Source organism: Coregonus lavaretus, assembly GCF_964263955.1.
Source record: "Coregonus lavaretus genome assembly, chromosome: 33".
NCBI classification, from domain to species: domain Eukaryota; kingdom Metazoa; phylum Chordata; class Actinopteri; order Salmoniformes; family Salmonidae; genus Coregonus; species Coregonus lavaretus.
In genome coordinates, this window is record NC_140020.1 from 19,650,400 (window position 1) to 19,673,969 (window position 23,570).

The following is a 23,570-nucleotide window of genomic DNA, read 5'->3' on the forward strand; positions in this document are numbered from 1 at the left end:
AGCCACCGTTAGCGTCTTCACCATTGTCCGTGGCCTGCACTACCCACCAGCCAGCTCTAGCTCTAGCCTGGATAATTTGTCGGCCAGTCTCCACAGCGTGCTATCGACCCAGAGCATATCGGATTTCCTGCCGGAATCACTGGACCCTAGCGCCAGATTATCGCAACCAGCTAGCTGCAACCAAATGGCTGTTGTCGTTGGCTAATCACGCAAGCCGGGCCTCTTGCTCGCCAGTGCTGTAGCAGCCCCCAAACTACCTCCTATTGCTGTTCACCGGACCTTATGATAACTCAGCTATACAGCTGATGCCTGCTGGACTGTTCCTTTATAAGGTACCGCATCCTGTTTATGTTTAGCCTCAGCCCAAACTTTGTCGCCATTACCAGCTGTTGTCTTAGCTCTCTCGAATAACACCTGTGATTGCTTTATGCCTCTCTCCCATGTCAATATGCCTTGCTTATTGCTGTTTCGGTTATTCCTTATTGTACTATTTCACTGTAGAGCCCCCAGCCCAGCTCAACCTGCCTTAGACAGCTCCTTTGTACCACTCCCCATACACGCGGAGACTGACTCAAATCGGTGCCTCCAGTGATGCTCTCTCTTTCATCGTTACACAACGCTTAGGTTTACCTCCACTGTACTCATATCCTTCCATATCCTTGTCTGTACATAATGCCCTGAATCTATTCTACAATGCCCGGAAACCTGCCCCTTTTTTTCTCTGTACCCAATGCACTAGAAGACCAGTTCTTAAAGCCTTTAGCCATATCCTTATTCTACTCCTCCTCTGTTCCTCTGGTGATGTAGAGGTTAACCCAGGCCCTATAGCCCACAGTATGACTCCTACTCCCCAGGCGTTATCATTTGTTGACTTCTGTAACCGCAAAAGCCTTGGTTTCTTGCATGTTAACATCCGAAGCCTCCTCCCTAAGTTTGAGTTATTCACTGCGTTAGCACACTCCGCCAACCCTGATGTTCTAGCAGTGTCTGAATCCTGGCTTAGGAAGGCCACCAAAAATTCAGAAATGTCCATCCCCAACTACAACATTTTCCGTCTTGATAGAACTGCCAAAGGGGGTGGGGTTGCAATCTACTGTAGAGATAGCCTGCAGAGCTCTATCATCCTATCCAGGTCTGTGCCCAAACAGTTTGAGCTACTTCTAAAAATCCACCTTTCAAGAAATAAGTCTCTCACTGTTGCCGGTTGCTACAGCCCCCCCTCAGCCCCGAGCTGTGCCCTGGACACCATATGTGAACTGATTGCCCCCCATCTATCCTCAGAGTTCGTCCTGCTTGGTGACCTAAATTAGGATATGCTTAACACCCCGGCCAACCTACAATCTAAACTAGATGCCCTCAATCTCACACAAATTATCAACGAACCTACCAGGTACAACCCAAAATCTGTAAACATGGGCACCCTCATAGATATCATCCTGACAAATTTACCCTCTAAATACACCTCCGTTGTCTTCAACCTGGATCTCAGCGATCACTGCCTTATTGCCTGCGTCCGTAATGGGTCCGCGGTCAAACGACCACCCCTCATCACTGTCAAACGCTCCCTAAAACACTTCAGCAAGCAGGCCTTTCTAATTGACCTGGCCCGGGTATCCTGGATGGATATTGACCTCATTCGGTCAGTAGAGGATGCCTGGTTGTTCTTTAAAAGTGTTTTCCACTCAATCTTAAATAAGCATGCACCATTCAAAAAATTCAGAACTAAGAACGGATATAGCCCCTGGTTCTCCTCAGATTTGACCAGCACAAAAACATTCTGTGGCGTACTGCATTAGCATCGAACAGCCCCCGCGATATGCAACTTTTCAGGGAAGTCAGGAACCAATATACACAATCAGTTAGGAAAGCAAAGGCTAGCTTTTTCAAACAGAAATTTGCATCCTGTAGCACTAACTCCAAAAAGTTTTGGGACACTGTAAAGTCCCTGGAGAATAAGAGCACCTCCTCCCAACTGCCCACTGCACTGAGGCTAGGAAACACTGTCACCACCGATAAATCTACAATAATCGAGAATTTCAACAAGCATTTTTCTACGGCTGGCCATGCTTTCCACCTGGCTACCACTACCCCGGCCACCAGCTCTGCACCCTCCGCTGCAACTTACCCATGCCCCCCACGCTTCTCCTTTACACAAATTCAGACAGCTGATGTTCTGAAAGAGCTGAAGAATCTGGACCCCTACAAATCAGCTGGGCTAGACAATCTGGACCCTTTCTTTCTAAAAATTTGCTGCCGAAATTGTCGCAACCCCTATTACTAGCCTGTTCAACCTCTCTTTCGTAACGTCTGAGATCCCCAGAGATCGGAAAGCTGCCGCGGTCATCCCCCTCTCCAAAGGGGGTGACACTCTAGATCCAAACTGTTACAGACCTATATCCATCCTGCCCTGCCTTTCGAAAGTTTTTGAAAGCCAAGTTAACAAACAGATCACTGACCATTTCGAATCCCACCGTACCTTCTCCGCTATGCAATCCGGTTTCCGAGTTGGTCACGGGTGCACCTCAGCCACGCTCAAGGTCCTAAACAATATTATAACCGCGATCGATAAAAGACAGTACTGCGCAGCCGTCTTCATCGACCTGGCCAAGGCTTTCGACTCTGTCAACCACCGCATTCTTATTGGCAGACTAAATAGCCTTGGTTTCTCAAATGACTGCCTCGCCTGGTTCACCAACTACTTCTCAGATAGAGTTCAATGTGTCAATCGGAGGGCCTGTTGTCTGGACCTCTGGCAGTCTCTATGGGGGTGCCACAGGGTTCAATTCTCGGGCCGACTCTATTCTCTGTGTATATCAATGATGTTGCTCTTGCTGCTGCTGACGCTCGGATCCACCTCTATGCGAACGACACCATTTTGTATACATCTGGCCCTTCATTGGACACGGTGTTAACAAACCTCCAAACGAGCTTCAATGCCATAAAACACTCCTTCCGTAGCCTGCAACTGCTCTTAAACACTAGTAAAACGAAATGCATGCTCTTCAACCGAACGCTGCTTGCACCCGCCCACCCGACTAGAATCACTACTCTTGGCGGGTCTGACCTAGAGTATGTGGACAACTACAAATACCTAGGTGTCTGGTTAGACTGTAAACTCTCCTTCCAGGCTCACATTAAGCATCTCCAATCAAAAGTTAGATCTAGAATCGGCTTCCTATTTCGCAACAAAGCCTCCTTCACTCATGCTGCCAAACATGCCCTCGTAAAACTGACTATCCTACCGATCCTTGACTTCGGCGATGTCATTTACAAAATAGCCTCCAACACTCTACTCAGCAAATTGGATGTAGTCTATCACAGTGCCATCCGTTTTACATTTACGGCATTTAGCAGACGCTCTTATCCAGAGCGACTTACAAATTGGTGCATTCACCCTATAGCCAGTGGGATAACCACTTTACAATTTTTATTTTTTATTTTTTTTAAGGGGGGGGTGGGTAGAAGGATTACTTTATCCTATGTTTTGTCACCAAAGCCCCATATACTACCCACCTCTGTGACCTGTACGCTCTCGTTGGCTGGCCCTCACTACATATTCGTCGCCAAACCCACTGGCTCCAGGTCATCTATAAATCACTGCTAGGCAAATCCCTGTCTTATCTTAGCTCACTGGTCACCATAGCAACACCCACCCGTAGTCAGCGCTCCAGCAGGTATATCTCACTGGTCATCCCCAAAGCCAACACCTCCTTTGGCCGCCATTCCTTCCAGTTCTCTGCTGCCAATGACTGGAACGAACTGCAAAAATCTCTGAAGCTGGAGACACTTATCTCCCTCACTAACTTTAGGCGTCAGTTGTCAGAGCAGCTTACCGATCACTGCACCTGTACACAGCCCATCTGTAATTAGCCCACCCAACTACTTCATCCCCATATTGTTATTTATTTTTGCTCATTTGCACCCCAGTATCTCTATTTGCACGTCATCTTTTGCACATCTATCATTCCAGTGTTAATACGAAATTGTAACTATTTTGCACTATGGCCTATCTATTGCCTTACCTCCATAATTTACTACATTCGCACGCACTGTATATATATTTTCTGTTGTATTTTTGACTTTATGTTTTGTTCACCCCATATGTAACTCTGTGTTGTTGTTTTTATCGCACTGCTTTGCTTTATCTTGGCAAGGTCACAGTTGTAAATGAGAACTTGTTCTCAACTGGCTTACCTGGTTAAATAAAGGTTAAATAAAATAAAAATAAATAGGCTATATCCAGTACCCACCTACAATCCTTTTAATACATCTGACACATTTCAGAGGAGAGAGAACTGATTTATTTCCTCCCACAGTGAGATGGAAAACATGAAATGAAAGCAGTTTATTCTGGGAGTTATATTAAAGTAGCGATACTCAAGAGAGGAACATAACTTTCACTTTTAAACTCTGTTGGTTTACAATATTGATACCTTCTCTTGCTTGTTGCGGGTAGTAAAGGAAAAAGGAATAACTAAGATACTTCAATATCTTAAAGTCCTGCTACAAGGGCCCAATGAGAGAATCTTCATTGAAAGTGCTTTTTAGTCCAGGAATAAGCATGCTAGCCGTTCCCATAGACTTCCAATTAATGCGCTAACGCTAGTTAGCAATTGCGCTAACGCTAGTTAGCAATTGCGCTAACGCTAGTTAGCAGCTTCCTTCAAACTGCACGCAGAGACAAAAATGTATCCGCGAGGTAATCCGACTCTAGGGAATAAGATAAAGGGCTTCACTGATTAAATCCAGAAGTATCTCTTTAAGTCCACAGAAATGAATGGGGAAGACCCCTGGGCATTCCTCCAAGTGTTTTAGGTAGTGCTTGAGTAGAGACATCCACATGTGTTCCTAAACATGAAAGCACAGCCAATTGTTAACACAAACATGCAGACAAACACACACACACACCTGACTTACTCTTCTTGAGTCCGCGGGGCATTGAGTGTGGCTGGAAGCCCCCAGCTGGAATGCCATAGGTGCTCATCCTCTGGACCAGGTTGGCCACGTTCCCCGCACTCTTCTCTCTCCGCTGGGGCTGCGCCTCCTCCTTGGCCTCCTCTTTGGTCACGTTCACCTCCTTGGGCTCCTTCTTCACCTCCTTCCACCAGAGACACCACACACAGTGGAGAGGACAATGATTAATTTAGTCTACATTAAAAAAGGATCACTTGCATGTAGGTTACACTGATCTTGCTGATAGTGGCTGTTTCGAAGAAGGCTTTTCTAGCAATGATTGTGATCTGTGTTTGTCTTAAAATTTTGTAAAATGCACTTATTGTAGCTTAATTGACTAAAATGTGAATGTAGTATCAATCACATAATGAAATTCCCCAATCATATGATGATGTCTGTTGATTTTATGTATGCGGTGAGCTAGCTAACTAGCCAACTCCTCCCGGGCTGCTTTTAGATAATGTTATTGAGGCTGCAGTTTCAGTGGAGTCTTCACTTAGCTGGCTCAATGAGAATATGAGGCTGTGGGCACGAGAGATAGGCCTACTGTATGGAGATCAGTTCGGGTGATTCCATGTGACTGTGTGTAAATGAAGATATTCTCTTGAGATGTTCAATACTTCCATAGTTTCATTTGGGAATAGAAACTTTAGGGCACTTATTGAATGGTAAAAATTTAACACAATACCTACAATCATGAACTGATATAGCCTAAAGACCTGATGCCATCATATTGAACTTCCAAAGTAACTTTCACAGGCCAAACCTCTATCATGTCATGTGTAGTCACTCACTTTATCTAGCTCTAACATGTAGGGCAAGGCTTTCCCTTTAACTGCCCAAGTGGAATCAACCATTTTGTAGGCCTATGTCCACGCCCTCCTCAGAAATGCCATTATTCACCGAGCTGTGCTGCAGCAACTACACAGGACATTCCTCCTCAGAGTGCTTTAACAGACACTTAGACTCCTCATAAACACACACTATTGAGCAACTGTACTCAAAGTTCTCATCTGACACAGGTCTCTCACCTTGTGTGCTTGAATATTTCTACAGAATTAACCACTAATAACTGATATAATACAGTAGGCCCTGAGTGAATGTGTAAACGTTAACTTGGGCCAGTATAAAAAAAATACAAATAAAAAAACAATTCTAAAAAATTATAATGTATGCACTCACTAACTGTAAGTCGCTCTGGATAAGAGCGTCTGCTAAATGACTAAAATGTAAATGTAAATGTTTACTACTCTATGGGCCTGTGTCTGCTCATGTTGAGACCTGCCCCCTCTCCTCTCCAGCTCAGACCATAGAGCAAGGCTAGGACAGCAGCCAGTCACAGCCCGCTCCATTCACTCTGCCGGAATCTCTCAGGAATGCTTGAAAAAGCACTCTGAAATCTCTCTCTGTCTCCAGTGGAGTCCGCCTCGCTAAACAAGTAAGAGATAATGGCAACCTGCTTTTGAACCTGCTTTGCAGAGCCCTCACATGCTGATTCTACAGCAAATGATCATATTATAGACTACTACTGTTCCACTTGCAAGGTTGTAAAAAATGACCAATATTTATTTCATTTAACCTTTATTTAACTAGGCAAGTCAGTTAAAAACAAATTCTTATTTACAATGACGGCCTACCAAAAGGCCTCATGCGGGGACGGGGACTGAGATTAAAAATAAAAATATAGGACAACACACACATACCGACAAGAGAGACACCACAACACTACATAAAGAGAGACCTAAGACAACAACATAGCATGGCAGCAACACATGACAACACAGCATGGTAGCAACACCACATGACAACAACATGGTAGCAACATGGAAGCAGCACAACATGGTACATTTTACATTTGAGTCATTTAGCAGACGCTCTTATCCAGAGTGACTTACAGTTAGTGAGTGCATACATTTTTCATACTGGTACAAACATTATTGGGCACAGACAACAGCACAAAGGCAAGAAGGTAGAGATAGCAATACATCACGCGAAGCAGCCACAACTGTCAGTAAGAGTGTCCATGATTGAGTCTTTGATTGAAGAGATGGAGATAAAACTGTCCAGTTTGAGTTTTTTTTGCAGCTCGTTCCAGTCGCTAGCTGCAGCGAACTGAAAAGAGGAGCGACCCAGGGATGTGTGTGCTTTGGGGACCTTTAACAGAATGTGACTGGCAGAACGGGTGTTGTATGTGGAGGATGAGGGCTGCAGTAGGCTTCTCAGATAGGGGGAGTGAGGCCTAAGAGGGTTTTATAAATAAGCATCAACCAGTGGGTCTTGCGACGGGTATATAGAGATGACCATATCAGGGTTCTACACTAACTTTTTCCACTGGTGGCACTGGTGCTATTAACTTTTTGAGTTGGTGGCACCAGCAAAAAAACTAGAATTGATAATGACCTGGCCCGTGTCCCATAATGTGCCTGCATTACCTGAAGACGGTTAGGCTATCATTAGCATCGCTAAGGGCTACACAAAGTGGTAGACATATAAGCCTACGCGCACCGCACACACAGGGCTTGACATTCAGGTAAATTTGGCAGTGGCACACCGGGCCAGTGGAAACAAAGCTACTGGCCCAAATGAAAAAAAGATCTGATGCAACAACCAGCTGTTTGAGAACTGCATACTCTCTCTGCCCGACAGATTATGTGCAGCGCGCATGATAAAAAAACAACTTAAGAACAGCTTCGGGAATCCATAGCATTATTACAATATTATTTTCACTGGCCTAAGCGGGCAACTGTCGGGGATGATCGACTGGCCCGGAGTGTTTCCAAAACCTCCCTGGGCCAGTGAGTAGCCCTGTTAACATTACATGTAGTCATTTAGCAGAAGCTCTTATCCAGAGCGACTTATAGGAGCAATTAGGGTTAAGTGCCTTGCTCAAGGGATTCGAACCAACAACCTTTCGGTTACTGGGCCAATGCTTTAACCGCTAGGCTACCTGCCGCCCTATATCACAGACAGGGGCATTCCCGTGCCGTTGTAGCCTTTTCAGAAAGTTGGTTTATTTTTTGTCAATTGCACATTACTGTTTGAATAGGCAAATTCATGATAACAAAACGTGAAACTGACGTGACCAGGGCAGGAAAAAAAAAAAAAAAACACCATTGCGACCAATTAAAAACGTGTGTCGCACTGCCAAGTCAAACGGTTGTGGTCGCAATATCGCACCCCTGATTCATTTCCTGAATAGATCCTGAGTTCAAGAGGCAAAAAGTTACAGCCCTATGCCAGGTAAGAATAGGCTACTTTGTAGTTAACATTTAATTGACAATGTTACCAGAAGACTTTTCATTAGCATCATCGCTAATGGCTACACAAAGTGGTAGACGCGCGCACAACACATATAGACGGGGGAATTCTCGTTGCCTCTTCAGAAAGTTGCAGGAAATACGAATCACTGATGCATTCTGTTCATGTCTTATGATAAACTTGGGCAAATTAATACATTTAGTTGATTCCCTACTAAGTGCAATAAATTTTTTTATATTGTTGAATTCTGTTTTGATGTCTGGACTTCCACTTTCTCTGAAATGCAGATTTTACAGGGAGGGCCCTACAAAGTCAATCCATATCAAGAGTTTAACAGTGTGTCTAGAGGGGAAGCAGCAAACGTCAGCAAAGTCCCACTCACATAGAACTGGGGTATGTGAAGTATTACAGGGCTAGGCTGCTGGCTCTGTCCCCGTCCACTCCTCTACACTCCCTGGCTCTGTCCCTGTCCACTCCTCTACACTCCCTGGCTCTGTCCCCGTCCACTCCTCTACACTCCCTGGCTCTGTCCCCGTCCACTCCTCTACACTCCCTGGCTCTGTCCCTGTCCACTCCCTGGCTCTGTCCCTGTCCACTCCCTGGCTCTGTCCCTGTCCACTCCTCTACACTCCCTGGCTCTGTCCCTGTCCACTCCTCTACACTCTCTGTCTCTGTCCCTGTCCACTCCTCTACACTCTCTGTCTCTGTCCCTGTCCACTCCTCTACACTCTCTGTCTCTGTCCCTGTCCACTCCTCTACACTCCCTGTCTCTGTCCCTGTCCACTCCTCTACACTCCCTGGCTCTGTCCCTGTCCACTCCTCTACACTCCCTGGCTCTGTCCCTGTCCACTCCTCTACACTCCCTGGCTCTGTCCCTGTCCACTCCTCTACACTCCCTGGCTCTGCCCCTGTCCACTCCTCTACACTCCCTGGCTCTGCCCCTGTCCACTCCTCTACACTCCCTGGCTCTGTCCCCATCCACTCCTCTACACTCCCTGGCTCTGTCCCCGTCCACTCCTCTACACCCCCTGGCTCTGTCCCTGTCCACTCCTCTACACTCCCTGGCTCTGTCCCTGTCCACTCCCTGGCTCTGTCCCTGTCCACTCCCTGGCTCTGTCCCTGTCCACTCCTCTACACTCCCTGGCTCTGTCCCTGTCCACTCCCTGGCTCTGTCCCTGTCCACTCCTCTACACTCCCTGGCTCTGCCCCTGTCCACTCCTCTACACTCCCTGGCTCTGCCCCTGTCCACTCCTCTACACTCCCTGGCTCTGTCCCCGTCCACTCCTCTACACTCCCTGGCTCTGTCCCCGTCCACTCCTCTACACCCCCTGGCTCTGTCCCTGTCCACTCCTCTACACTCCCTGGCTCTGTCCCTGTCCACTCCTCTACACTCCCTGGCTCTGTCCCTGTCCACTCCTCTACACTCCCTGGCTCTGTCCCTGTCCACTCCCTGGCTCTGTCCCTGTCCACTCCTCTACACTCCCTGGCTCTGCCCCTGTCCACTCCTCTACACTCCCTGGCTCTGTCCCCGTCCACTCCTCTACACTCCCTGGCTCTGTCCCTGTCCACTCCTCTACACTCCCTGGCTCTGTCCCTGTCCACTCCTCTACACTCCCTGGCTCTGTCCCTGTCCACTCCTCTACACTCCCTGGCTCTGTCCCTGTCCACTCCTCTACACTCCCTGGCTCTGTCCCTGTCCTGACAGTGGAGGGATAAACCAGGAGGGGTGAGAGGGCTAGCCTGAGACTGACCCCACTCATTCCACTTCCTGGTTTACACATGCTGACTGGGCATTTCCACAACAGAGGAAGTTGCTTCTCTCACACAGGTCAGCCAGTCTATATTCCTGTGCCAACTGGAGACCAGCTTCCCGACTTGACCAGTGTCCTGACTCAAGCGACTCCCGAATTATAAAACTATTTCAATACATTCATTCAATCCATTAAAAAAATAAAAGGAAAAGCATGCCAAGAGAGACGGCCGGGGGCAAGGAGTTGAGACCTTGGGAGGAGCCAGACTGCTGAATGGGAAGAGAGAAGGAGAGACATCCTCCTCTGGCTGACTCCAAGCTCTAACCCAAGAGAAACTGACGGCCAGTCTTAGAACAATAACACATCCTAATAGAGTTTACTGCTGACTTGTACAACTCACTGTGTTGAAGCTGAACAAACAGCAAATGTAGCAGACACAGAAAATACCAAACTTTTCTTGCATAATTGGCCACTATTTCCAACAAACTGATAAAAATCACATATTGAGGAAAGGAGTTTCATCCCTTTTCTCCATGGAGGGCCAAACAAACTGATTTCGGTCTGAGCCTCTGAGGTGACAAAATTGCAAACAAAGTGAAAACGCGTGACGGCACTGCCAACACCCAAAACAGTAACACCTCCGCTGGCACAGAGCGGAGTTGTTGATTATAATACACGTTAGAAACACCTCAAAGAACCCTGTCATGTTGACGTTGAGTAAAGACGACGAGACGAATCCCTTACTGACTCCTCTGATTCCGACATGATTTCCTGGGAAGAACTCTATTTGTTTAAGACAGACACAGAAGCACTTATAAAGGAATAAACATTTTCTAACAGCGTCCGGGAGCAAAGTTCTGTACAGCAATATAGCTTCCAGACTCCTTAGAGGATTACCTATCTTACTACTCTGGATTAGTCAGGAGGGAGGGAAGAGGGAAGAGCAGCCGCTCTCTGGGACTTCATCATAACACTCAAATAGAATTGATTTGGGTTTTAAAAAACACATACAACAAGATATACAAGATGTACAATTTATTCCCAGAGAATAGCACAGAGAACATACGTAGCCATTTACACTCGTACCCGTATATGGGTTGAAAATGGCAGATTTAGGCACTGATAAACGCCCAAATTGGAACACAGTGGTTGTACAGTAACATACTATACATGACGTCAGAGCTCTGGCTCTGCGCTTCACAGCGCTGTATGGGTTTTGTCTGACAGCCGTTATGAACTTGAGCACCGTGTGCGACAAGAAATTGCCCCAATTCCTCCCAGTAATTGGCCAACTTTTGCAAATGTTTTGTCTGAGTGAGAGAAATGCTGAAATTTAAGAGGACTCAATCTATTTTGAAAGATGAGGCATTGAGGATTATAATAAATACGGCTTTGATGTCATACAAGCAAGCCAAATGTGCACTTCACATTTCCATATCATAAAACTTATGTCATACATGTTTCTGATCACTATGTTTGATGTACAGTTACAAGCTGACAAGTTGTTCTGAACAGAATGAGCCTGTTTGTCACGCACCTGAATCCACTCATGACTCCTTTTTACGTGCACCAAAATGATGATCAGTTTCCCTGAATTGCATTGTTAAAGCCTAACACTGTAATGTCGTATTTTATAACCTAGCTAGTCATGTTGGCAATAGAACAGGCTTTCAAATGATGCCCACCTGACCCAGATAGCGATTTATAAAATTGAAATTTTTTGGATTGTGTAAACGGTAATTGTGTGATGCCGGGATGCAGGGTTGTGTTCCAAACAAAACAACTAAAAGTGAGCTTGCTCGAATTCCTCAACAGCACAGCTAGGAGTAAAAAAAAAAAGCACCTTATAGTTGAAGACTCTTCTTTGAGTCATAAAAGTGCATTGAAATTACTTAGGAACTGTGCACACTTTGGATAGGTGCGTAGCCACATGGAGACACTAATTAGTCCTCCCACTCAAACCTTTGTCATTTTTTTGTCTTAAGTTGCACCTACCCCACATTTTTCACAAATATTCTCATCATGATACTGAATGTATCCAGATTATTTTCAGATTTCATTATCAACAAATGCGGCGAAAAGTACAGTAAATGTAAAATGCACATAAAATCAACAGTGTCAGGTGAACTGTTGTGTCCTCACCATATTTATTCTGTAAGAAACATTTAAATTTAGCCCTATCCATATAGGCCAAATCCCACGAGCGTAAAGGGTTAAAGGTATTAATTAAAACACTTGTTTCCAAAGTGGTCATTGATGTTAAAAACTAGCTTGACGTAAAAGTTGCAATGAGTACCATGACAACTCCATTTCATGGTACATCAGAAAGAGAATTGTGTGCACGTCTTCAACTGAAAAGCGAGATTTCATAGTGCACTAGGGTTTACGAGTCCCGAGTCTGCAACCAGCAGTCATGAGTGTTTGTTGGAACCTGAACATGGTTCATGTTGCAATGCCAGAGTTGTCAGCTTGATTCCTATATGGGCCTTTTCGTTACTGTACCTGTCAACCGGAAGTTGTTTTGGGTCAAAATGTCTCCTAAATTCTCATAATATTGTCTAAATAGGGAGAGGCTCTGCTCACCTTGACGAAGTTGTCAGGGAAGAGTCCTCTCTTCCCGTTGAGGTCTCCCTCCATCCATCCCTCCTCCTCAATCCTGCGGACATTCCTGATCACTTCTCCCAGCCTCAGGGTCAGCTCATCTTCATGGAGGGCTTCATACTCATACTCCACCACAACCTCTACTGGAGAAATGGAGGGAGGGGGAGATAGAGGGAGAGAGGGATGGAAAGACTTTTCATTAGAACAATAGAGATTGAGAGACACATTGTTTTGACATGTAGAGGCCAGACAGTCCTGATCTGATGTCAATAGAAGTCTGTTCTTAAGATTGAAGCCTTGCAACAGCTAGCCTATACTGAGGCATCAATGCACACAAATCATGATTGCAATTGATCATCCTAGCTCTTCACTCAATATTGACGTCGATCATCCCTGCATGCTTGAACATGTTGCGGATGAAGAATGTTTTTGCATTTAGGCTACAAGAGGGTCAACTGAAAGAAAACAGGGATGCATCACACCACATAGCCTACTATGATATTAACTATTTTTAGGTATCTGCTACTTTCTGGCAAACCAATCCAGTCTAGACAAGACCACCATGTGACTCAGTGAGGCTCAGTCAATACATTGACCACGCTCTCAAAACGAGTAACCGGCCTTTAGACTGTCTGCCACTTTTCCATCTTCTCTATCCAGTTATCAACGTTAGCCGACCACAGCACACAAAAACAAGCCTTGGGAAAGAGAAGACAGTCATCTGCTAGATTACAGACTTGTAGATCGGAGCCATGTCATTTTGTCTACAGCGCCCTGGGAATAGGCTGTATCTAGCGACTCAGTCATTCACACGCCTGAAAGCCATCGGATTGATTGTTCGCTCACACACAGACGTAATCTCTGTTGACCACGGTTATTTACATAGTGATGTGGGAGATAAGCAAGCCACAGTGGTACAGTGCAGTACAGTGTACTAGCCAGTCTCCTTGTGGAAACAAAGGCAATAGGCTATGGTAGATTGTTGCAGACTTAGTCTCAAACTATCGGCGATAAGAGCCAATTGAAAGAGATTTTTAAACATTGACTAAAATCCTACAATAAACAGAAATTAAATCTTATAAATGGAAAATAGAAGAAAATCTTACAGTTGGTAGAGCATGGCGCTTGCAACGCCAGGGTTGTGGGTTGGTTTCCCACGGGGGGCCAGTATGAAAATGTATGCACTCACTAACTGTAAGTCGCTCTGGATAAGAGCGTCTGCTAAATGACTAAAATGTTTTTTTTTTAATGTAAAAAATGTAAGAGACTGATGAGAATCTCATAATAGCCTACTATTGCCTCTTCTCAGAGGACGCCATGTCTGGATCAATGGGACTGAACTATCCTTTCTCCATCATAAAACGAGATCTGTAAACGGCTGTGCGATTATGCACGCGCACACACAGCAGTGTAGCTGGCAAAGTCTTTGGCTGAGCCTTGGTGCCAGCTGAGGCGTAGTTTAGCACTAAACCACACACACTGGGCAGCAGCACACACACCGGCCAAGCTTCCTGCTGCAGCCTTGCTCTGTGGCTCTGCTCTTCTGACATCAGTGTTGGCTCAGCAGCCTGGGCCTGCGCCAGGGAGAAATTAACCCTAATCGCAGATCCAAGATTTCCCTACCCGGATCCAAACCCTCAACCATTACGACTTGAAAACACCAGGCTGGACTGAGACCAGTCTGTGGGAACGACTGCCAGAAGGATCCCTCAGCCTCCGCCTCTTTTGCCTGACGACTCAAACTGAATTCTTTCATTGCTCTATGTTCGCTACATACTTCAGTCTGAGACTGCCATTGTTGAAGTCGTTTGTGGTGACATCAAAATGAGGGGTGTTCTACAAAACAAAGTACTCAGAGGTTTCTGGGACCAATCAGAATGGTTAGAATGTGTTTGAATTCTAGAAATCGTGAGGGAGGTACTCAGATCCAGACTCCTTGCGGAGAAGAAACTAACATCCGTGGGCGTGGAGTAGCGTTTGACCGGAGCAAGGAGTTTGGGTAGCCAGGCAACAGCCTCTTTTCCTTAGGCTGCCACCAGACACTCAGATAGATCCTCATCCTCCCTCAGGCCTAGCAAGGACACTCTGCCACTTCATTGACAGAGAGAGAGAGTTCTCGCTCCTTAAATGATCCATCCCAATGGCGAGCAGCCATCAATTCCCCCAGCGTCCATAATTTGCCCAGGCACCACAGATAAGGCTATTTACTTCTCCTTACGCTAATCTCTGTAAGCACTGCGCTTTGCTTCACCACAACACAATTTATGGAAGCCCCCGACGGGAGGGATGAGCCCCTAATTTCTATCCGTGTAACAACAGGATGAGATACCGTCTGACTCTGGCCAGTGGTAAACAATGACCTGCAGACAGACTGCTGGTCTGGTCAGGACCCTGCTGAGCCTTCTAAATGTAGGCTGCAACACTGCTAATGTAGATAATGCATAAATGAAAGAAGAAAAAAAAAATGTATGCACTCACTAACTGTAAGTCGCTCTGGATAAGAGCGTCTGCTAAATGACTAAAAATGTTTAAAAAAATAAGTGGTGGGTAATGGTGGGTAGATGGAGATTCACAGAACGGGGACACAAGCTGCTTTCATACCACCGTGGTTTTCCTCCAAGTGTCCTTTACCAAAGGTGGCCTTGTTGGCCTATAAAAAGGCTCTAGGCTAAATCATCTCCGTTTGGTTTTAGATTGTCCTGGGTTGACTCGTTCTTTTTCTGCCAGAGTAATGTTCGCCCGTGAAATACCAGCGCTGCTGCAAAGGAGACAAAGAAAGCCCTCTTGGTTTTTCCTCAGGATGAAATCCCTTCCTAAACACATTATAGCACAAAAGGTTGTTAGTGCAGCAGCTAGGCCTTCTATTCCAGTACAGTAGGCTGGGGGCTTTCTGAATACTCCCATTCAGGTGCAATGTTGACCAGTGGGTGAAACTTCCTTCCAGTTCTCTTTTATGAGATTTGAAGGAGTAACATGGGCTGAAAAAACTGGTCCAGGAGTATAGCAGTCACTTAGGCCTTCTTTACAAACTAAATTGAATATTTCAACCTGCTCAAAACATCTTAGTTGCTATAGGCCTAGGGCGCGGACTGTGCACACACACGGCTGGATTCAAAGCATATGCTCACAGTGGGAGAGAGGTCCAGACTAGCTGTGCCCTGCGTGCTCCTGGAACAAAGTGGGTCCGCTGATTAAATGGCTCAGTGGGTTAATGAAATTACACCACTGGCACGTCCAAGATAAATGGGTCAGTGGGTTAATGAAATAACACCACTGGCACATCCAAGGCAGGAGGAAACACTGTAGACAAATGCATACAGGGAGAGGTCACAAACCAATCAATACTATGACGCCAAGACACAATAGTAGTGAGAGCAGCCCATGTTGTTGAGACAGACATGGATGGGGGCGCTTCAGTTCAGTAGAGTCCCAGTGTAGCCTAAGGCCATGCAACCAATGTCCTGTCGACTACTCCCACTGCGCCAGTCTGGATCTACCAAAGCACAAAACCAATGAAGCGCCAACAGCCAAACCAAGCATCAAACTAACGGCAACATTGGAAAGTGATCTTATTTTCCAAGAACACTCGCAAGTCATGTGAGCATGCCAGCATCCCTCACAGACACACAGGCTACACATGACAACCCTTAGATTAATTTGTGATTCAGATATCCATTCAGTGTTGTACTATGCATTTCTGTGTCTGGCCTGTCTGCCTGCCTGACGTGCCTGTGCATTAATGGCATAGTATTGAGGATTTAGGTCAGCGGGGCTGCCAGGCTGACAATGCCTTACACAGTCAGAACACATACGGTACCATGGGATGCCCATTGTGCTGCACTCAGTGAGGATCAGCAAGGGAAAGGCCCCGACTCTGACTGTGCTTCAATTCCCAATAGGCTTATGGGGATTTCTGCTGAAGTGGCCATCATTATAGACATAAATTATACTGAGACAAATAGCTGAAAGCATCGCCGTACATAAATTGTGTTTTGTCAACTGGATGATGAGCCGCCATGATTCAGATGACTGAGGCTGTGGTCACATGGCCTGGCTTGCCTCGGTAACCCACAGTTGTCAACACAAACGTGTCTTAAATGTATTTCTGTCACTGAAGTGTTAGGTAGGCTTTGCTTTTTCTTCTCTGTCTCTTTATCCTACAGTGTATGGTACTTGTGTCTTTGATGGAAAGCCAGTCCTGCTGAAGGCTAGTTAAAATGTCTTCTAACGAAGAGGGCCTGAGACTTAAAGCAGAGAAAGCTTTCATGTTGGGTTGAGTTCATGAGAGCATCTCTCTGCTGCTAGATTACTGTATCAATAGAACAGGACCATGGCTTCCAGTCTGTAATCAGCCTCCTCTCCCGCTCAGGGGGAGACAGGCAGGCGACACACACCGAACACACTCAGTGGTACACACATACACACACAGAAACAGGAGCATTCAGCGCCCCACAGGTGGTGGCCTTGTAACAAACTGACCTAAGAGCACACTGGTTGAAAGTGAAGCAATAGCCCTACTTGAAGTGAAAGAGGAACAATCTCGAATACTACTAGAATCATATAGCCTATATTTGGATACAAATATGACTGAAAGGTTTTTTGATTGAACACTTCAGTTGCTTTCACACACATTAGCACAATAATAAGGATTGCCATGTAAAGCATTGATTGGCTTCAGTTAGGCTGAATGTAGTCTACACCATTTGCAACAACTGGGTGTTGATTCCAAGGGCCCCACTATAAAACCAACACAACACATTCTGAAAGTCAAGCCTGAAGCGTTCTGTTCCATACAAGGTCACCAAATAAACACAGGTCTGTTTCTCTAGAAGTAGAAGGGGGGAAAAAAAGCCTTAAACTCAGAGAGCACATTCCAAGACAACTCCACCTACAACGCTATTAATAACCCCAAGTAATTGTACACATTCTTGTGAGTCACCATTACTGGCAAGTATAGGACTCGCTCTAACTAACATTAATAGGGAGGGTAGGGCTAGGCTATATGCTAATGCTAAATGAAGTAGAGACAAGGGGAAGAGACTGGGATCAGCAACTCACTCAGGCCCTTTGGCAACAGAAACACACTGTGTCACAACACTACTTAGGGGAGAGTCAGCCATAGAGATGATCAAAAGCTTTAGGATTCGTTCCACAGCAGAGTTTCATAAGGGAGGCAAGGCAGGGAGGCACCTAGAGATTAACTCCCCCTCCCTCTATGGTTCTCTCTCTCCCATTGCTCAATATCCTCCAGTTCTCTCTGTGCATGTCTTGGGAACTAGCCTGTGAAAATGCTTTTAAAAGTGCTATTTGAGAAAGGAGATGTTTATCAGACAATGGAGAAAAATATAATCCAGGACTCAGCCAGCCAGGCAGGCTGGGTCATTGATGGAGGCTGTAGACTAGGCAAATGCCATGACACGCAATTTCAGATTCAATTGATTGCTAGTGACAAGAGTTTTTTGCCCCTGGGACAAACCCAATGTTGAGCTGCTGTCCAGTAATACTGATTGAGATGCCTCTTTTATGATGCGTGTGCCAGTGGTCGACACAGCAGAATAGGGCCTAGTTCTAGAAGACTCCGCGTTTTACTTTCAATTTCAAGAGGCGCGTTTTTGAAGCACAAAGCAACGCATTTACCAAGGCGGCTGAAATCATTGTAATGGAAAAAGTAGGTAAAATTAAATACAATTTTATCTGTCACATGCTTCGTAGACAACAGGTGTAGACTAACAGTGAAATGCTAACTTACCGTCCTTCTCCAACAATGCAGTTAAAGATAAGATAAAAAAATAAACATGGAAAGTGACAGTGAATAACAAATAAAAATAAAGAGTAAAAATAACATGGCTATATATAGCGCATTCGGAAAGTACTCAGACCAAGACTTTTTCCACATTTTGTTACAGCCTTATTCTAAAATGGATTCAATATTTTTTTCCCCCTCATCCATCTACACACAATACCCCATAATGACAAAGCGAAAACAGGTTTAGAAATGTTTGCAAATGTATTAAAAATAAAAAACCAGAAAATCCTTCTTTACACTTTTGCATTGAGACTCGAAATTGTTTCCATTGATCATCCTTGAGATGTTTCTACAACTTGATTAGAGTCCACCTGTGGTAAAATCAATTGATTGGACATGATTTGGAAAGGCAGACACCTGTCTATATGAAGGTCCCACAGTTGACAGTGCATGTCAGAGCAAAAACACAAGCCATGAGGTCGAAGTAATTGTCCGTAGAGCTCAGAGACAGGATTGTGTCGAGGCACAGATCTGGGGAAGGGTACCAAAACATTTCTGCTCGCACAGATGGTTCAGTGTTGCTTGCCTCAAAGCGAGCATACAAGGCATTTAGGTTGTTTGCAAGCCATGCCACATCCGACGAGCGTCAGAGCCAGTGTAGTAGAATACGACCTTAGTCCTATATTGACGTAAAAGCTGTAGCTATCCCATCTGAGACTGGTGCTCAATCAAAGACCAGTGGGTGCAGTTATAGAACACTATGAAAATACATTAGGGATGAAACTAGCAACTAAGGTTGTCATAAGATGTGCATTAAACATGTAGCCTAGTTGATCATAAAGCTTCTGTGAATGGGATTTCTGATTTTATCATCACCTTATAAAAGAAAAGGGTAGAGAGCCAGACAACGATCTAGTCTCATTAATATCTAGCCAATACCTAGGCCAAAACATTGGCACCTTTACCTACTTTAGCCTCGTATTAGAAGCTGTTACGTCCAGCCCATTTTGAGTCGGACCATTGTGTTTACACAAATAGGTGTGCACACATACCTCCACGTCCAGTCCAGCAAGTCGGACACACTGTATCCTTCCTATACAGTTGAAGTCGGAAGTTTACATACACTTAGGTTGGAGTCATTAAAACTCGTTTTTCAACCACTCCGCAAATGTCTTTTTAACAAACTATAGTTTTGGCAAGTCAGTTAGGACATCTACTTTGTGCATGACACAAGTAATTTTTCCAACAATTGTTTACAGACAGCTTATTTCACTTATAATTCACTGTAGCACAATTCCAGTGGGTCAGAAGTTTAAATACACTAAGTTGCCTGTGCCTTTAAACAGCTTGGAAAATTCCAGAAAATGATGTCATGGCTTTAGAAACTTCTGATAGGCTAATTGACATCATTTGAGTCAATTGGAGGTGTACCTGTGAATGCATTTCAAGGCCTACCTTCAAACTCAGTGCCTCTTTGCTTGACATCATCAGCCAAGACCTCAGAAAATAAATTGTAGACCACCACAAGTCTGGTTCATCCTTGGGAGCAATTTCCAAACGCCTGAAGGTACCACATTCATCTGTACAAACAATAGTATGCAAGTATAAACACCATGGGACCACGCAGCCGTCATACCGCTCAGGAAGGAACATACTTTGGTGCGAAAAGTGCAAATGAATCCCAGAACAACAGCTAAGGACCTTGTGAAGATGCTGGAGGAAACACAGTAAAACGAGTCCTATATCGACATAACCTGAAAGGCCGCTCAGCAAGGAAGAAGCCACTGCTCCAAAACCGCCATAAAAAAGCCAGACTACGGTTTGCAACTGCACATGGGGACAAAGATCGTACTTTTTGGAGAAATGTCCTTTGGTCTTATGAAACAAAAATAGAATTGTTTGGCCATTATGACCATTGTTATGTTTGGAGGAAAAAAGGGGGTCCTTGCAAGTCGAAGAACACCATCCCAACCGTGAAGCACGGGGGTGGCAGCATCATGCTGTGGGGGTGCTTTGCTGCAGGAGGGACTGGTACACTTCACAAAATAGATGGCATCATGAGGAAGGAAAATTATGTGGGTATATTGAAGCAACATCTCAAGACATCAGTCAGGAAGTTAAAGCTTGGTCGCAAATGGGACTTCCAAATGGACAATGACCCCAAGCATACTTCCAAAGTTGAGGCAAAATGGCTGAAGGACAACAAAGTCAAGGTATTGGAGTGGCCATCACTAAGCCCTGACCTCAATCCTATAGAAAATGTGTGGGCAGAACTGAAAAAGCGTGTGCGAGCAAGGAGGCCTACAAACCTGACTCAGCTACACCAGCTCTCTCAGGAGGAATGGGCCAAAATTCACCCAACTTATTGTGGGAAGCTTGTGGAAGGCTACCCAAAACATTTGACCCAAGTTAAACAATTTAAAGGCAATGCTACCAAATACTAATTGAATGTATGTAAACTTCTGACCCACTGGGAATGTGATGAAAGAAATAAAAGCTGAAATAAATCATTCTCTGTACTATTATTCTGACATTTCACATTCTTAAAATAAAGTGGTGATCCTAACTGACCTAAGACAGTGAATTTTTACTAGGATTAAATGTCAGGAATTGTGAAAAACTGAGTTTAAATGTATTTGGCTAAGGTGTATGTAAACTTCCGACTTCAACTGTAAATATTTTTTCCATTAGAGTTTCAATTTAGCATTTACATGCTGCTTAAGAGAGTGTACAACTGCCCCAGGGCCTGCCCTGGCCTAGTGTAGAAGTGAAATTACTCAAGAAGGACATTTCTCTCAAGGCTGAGCCAGAGAGCGCTAGATAGAAAAGACCTCCAGATCCAGATGATTGTTTCCCTCACTACAGTACTTCCTGGTCTGGCTCTGTTTCAATGTGTGGCTTACATAACCCAGTGACAGTGTGATGTATTAAATCGGAGAGGGAGAAACACTCAAGGCCACAAAAGAGACCTGCCTGCCAGCCGCATTCTGAGCAGCTCTACCCAGGCTCCTCTAGAATGTAGTACACACGCACACTCACACAGTATGCACACACACACATTGACTGACTAACTGCTGGCCACCATATCAGCAGAGAGGAAACTCATAACTGCATACTTTCCCACTGATCGGAAAAGCTTCTGATGTGTGTGTGTGTGTGTGTGTGTGTGTGGTAGTTAAATGGCAAAGTTAAAGAGGGAGGCCTGATACTTTGACTTTGCACTAGGTTTGAGGTTAACTACACCTAAGGGCTTAAAGGTTAGGAAGCGATTCGTTTTTACTCACTAAAGTAACAACACAGTGTGATCAAAGACTTAGTAACTTAGTTGTAGTCACGATCAGGTTACCTATAACTACAAACATAGTTATGTTTTAGTGTTTTTAAATATATATTTTCATTGATTTCCGGATATCTTCGGAACTACCTACAATGCACTATTTCTCAACGTCATATGAAGAACCGATGCTACCTAACTATACTGAACAAAAATACCCTGCAACCTATATTTCCTACCGACCTACCAGTACACCGTGAGTGTCACCAGTGATGGAGATAAACCGGCTTAATTAAATATGGATATATTGCTATTGGATTAGCTAGCTGATTCTCCCTCAATGCCTCTCCTTGGCTCTTCTTTGACTTTGGTAGCTAACTCAGCCGTCAATCGGTAAGTCTCCGCTCTCTATACTTTATAAATCGGCTGGCTTTTTTGTTGTGGTCTGTGGGTTCCACTTATGTGTCTTTGTCGAGCTAAAGTTTTTGTGGAAGGTACTACGCAGTGCACAGACACCCCTTGCGCACTCAACGTCGTCGAGATATGTCGATTTTCCTTGTAGGCCTATTTGCCGGGGAAACTGTGAAGCCAGCTGCATAGTCCATTGTTTGTTTCTGTTTATGAGTCTTTTATTAAAGAATGTGAAACAATGTGTCTGTTTGCTTCTTTTCATTAAATAATGCATAGCTGTTCTTTATATGGCCTAAAATATGGCCAAAATATTATCTATAGCATACCGAATTTTGATCAGTTATGAAAATAGAACATTTCATACGAAAAAAGAAATCTGGTAAAAAGGTCAACATTTGGAAGTTTCAATTTTAAAAAATCTCTGTCACCTGACTATAGAAATGGAGCCATTGTGATTTGAGACACAAAGTAACAATAGCCTATGATTAAAGGGTTAGGCTATACTGGGCTCTCACCGTCATCATTATTATTCACATCATTCCAATTTAATCAAGTCACAACTATCAGCTTTGGTATTGACATCAGTGTGCAGGCTTTCCGAGAGAGGAGAGACACATGGATAGGCCTTTCAATGGAAAACGAAAATGATTATGAAATTAGTGCCACAGAAATCCAATGTTTATATAAAATTTGTGCCTTTCCTCCAACATTTTAACAGTCTATTAAGTCAATTGAATATCGAACATCACAAAATCATCACTGAAGACCAGGGGCTGAATCATCCTATTTGCGGGTCTAAAATTATATCCAGTCATGTAAAATTACAATAATATTTTATAATACCAATACTCTGACATTGACATACTGAGATAAATAAAACTAAAGACCAATGTCTTAAATGCAACCAATAGTGTAGGCCAATGAAAAGCTGGCAGGTCACCCGCGATACAAGTCAGTATTCAGCCAGAAAACAGTGGATACACGGTGTGTAGGCCTACAACATGAAGAGGAAATTATAGCCCACCTAATTTCCAGTGGCACTCACTTATCCAAGGTCCTGGTGACGTCACTGACAAGCAATGGAACCCGAATTTAAAACTATATGCTTCAAAAAAATATTCTGCCGCATGAAGGCTACACCTACAGACGGGAACAACAGACCGCAAATAATTCCATCTGGAAGTGCACCGAATATAATGCTTTCGAATGCAGAGGTTGCATAACGCTCACTGACAGGGTTATCTCCAAGTTATGCTGGATACCCGTATCTTTCAGCACCCGGAACATCAACTGGAGGAGCACCTGACATACTTTCAGGCAACATGGGTTGGTGAGAAGGTCGGACGCATTGGAAGAAAGCCAATGTTTCCCATATGTCTTGTTTACCATAACAATGGCTTTATTATTCTTAATGACAGCATGCCCAAGGCCAATAACATGGTTGCTAATCTGCTTCTCTTTTTTATATTTTCAGAATTATGGAACTGCTACGATGCTGCTGCCATTAAACCCCTACAACTCATCCAGAATGCCGCAGCCCGTCTGGTGTTCAACCTTCCCAAGTTCTCTCACGTCA

General features: G+C 44.6%; 1 protein-coding gene across 1 annotated transcript in view; it reads right to left on the reverse strand.

The window, feature by feature from the left end:
• cd2ap (CD2-associated protein) overlaps positions 1–23,570 on the reverse strand; it is a 73,964-nt gene that overhangs the window by 47,393 nt on the left and 3,001 nt on the right. Inside the window, exons 2-3 of the mRNA XM_084150990.1 lie at positions 12,546–12,706; positions 4,918–5,098 (exon numbers count right to left, since the gene is read on the reverse strand). Coding sequence (XP_084007116.1) covers positions 4,918–5,098; positions 12,546–12,706 — 342 coding nt within the window. The remainder of the gene's footprint in view (positions 1–4,917; positions 5,099–12,545; positions 12,707–23,570) is intronic.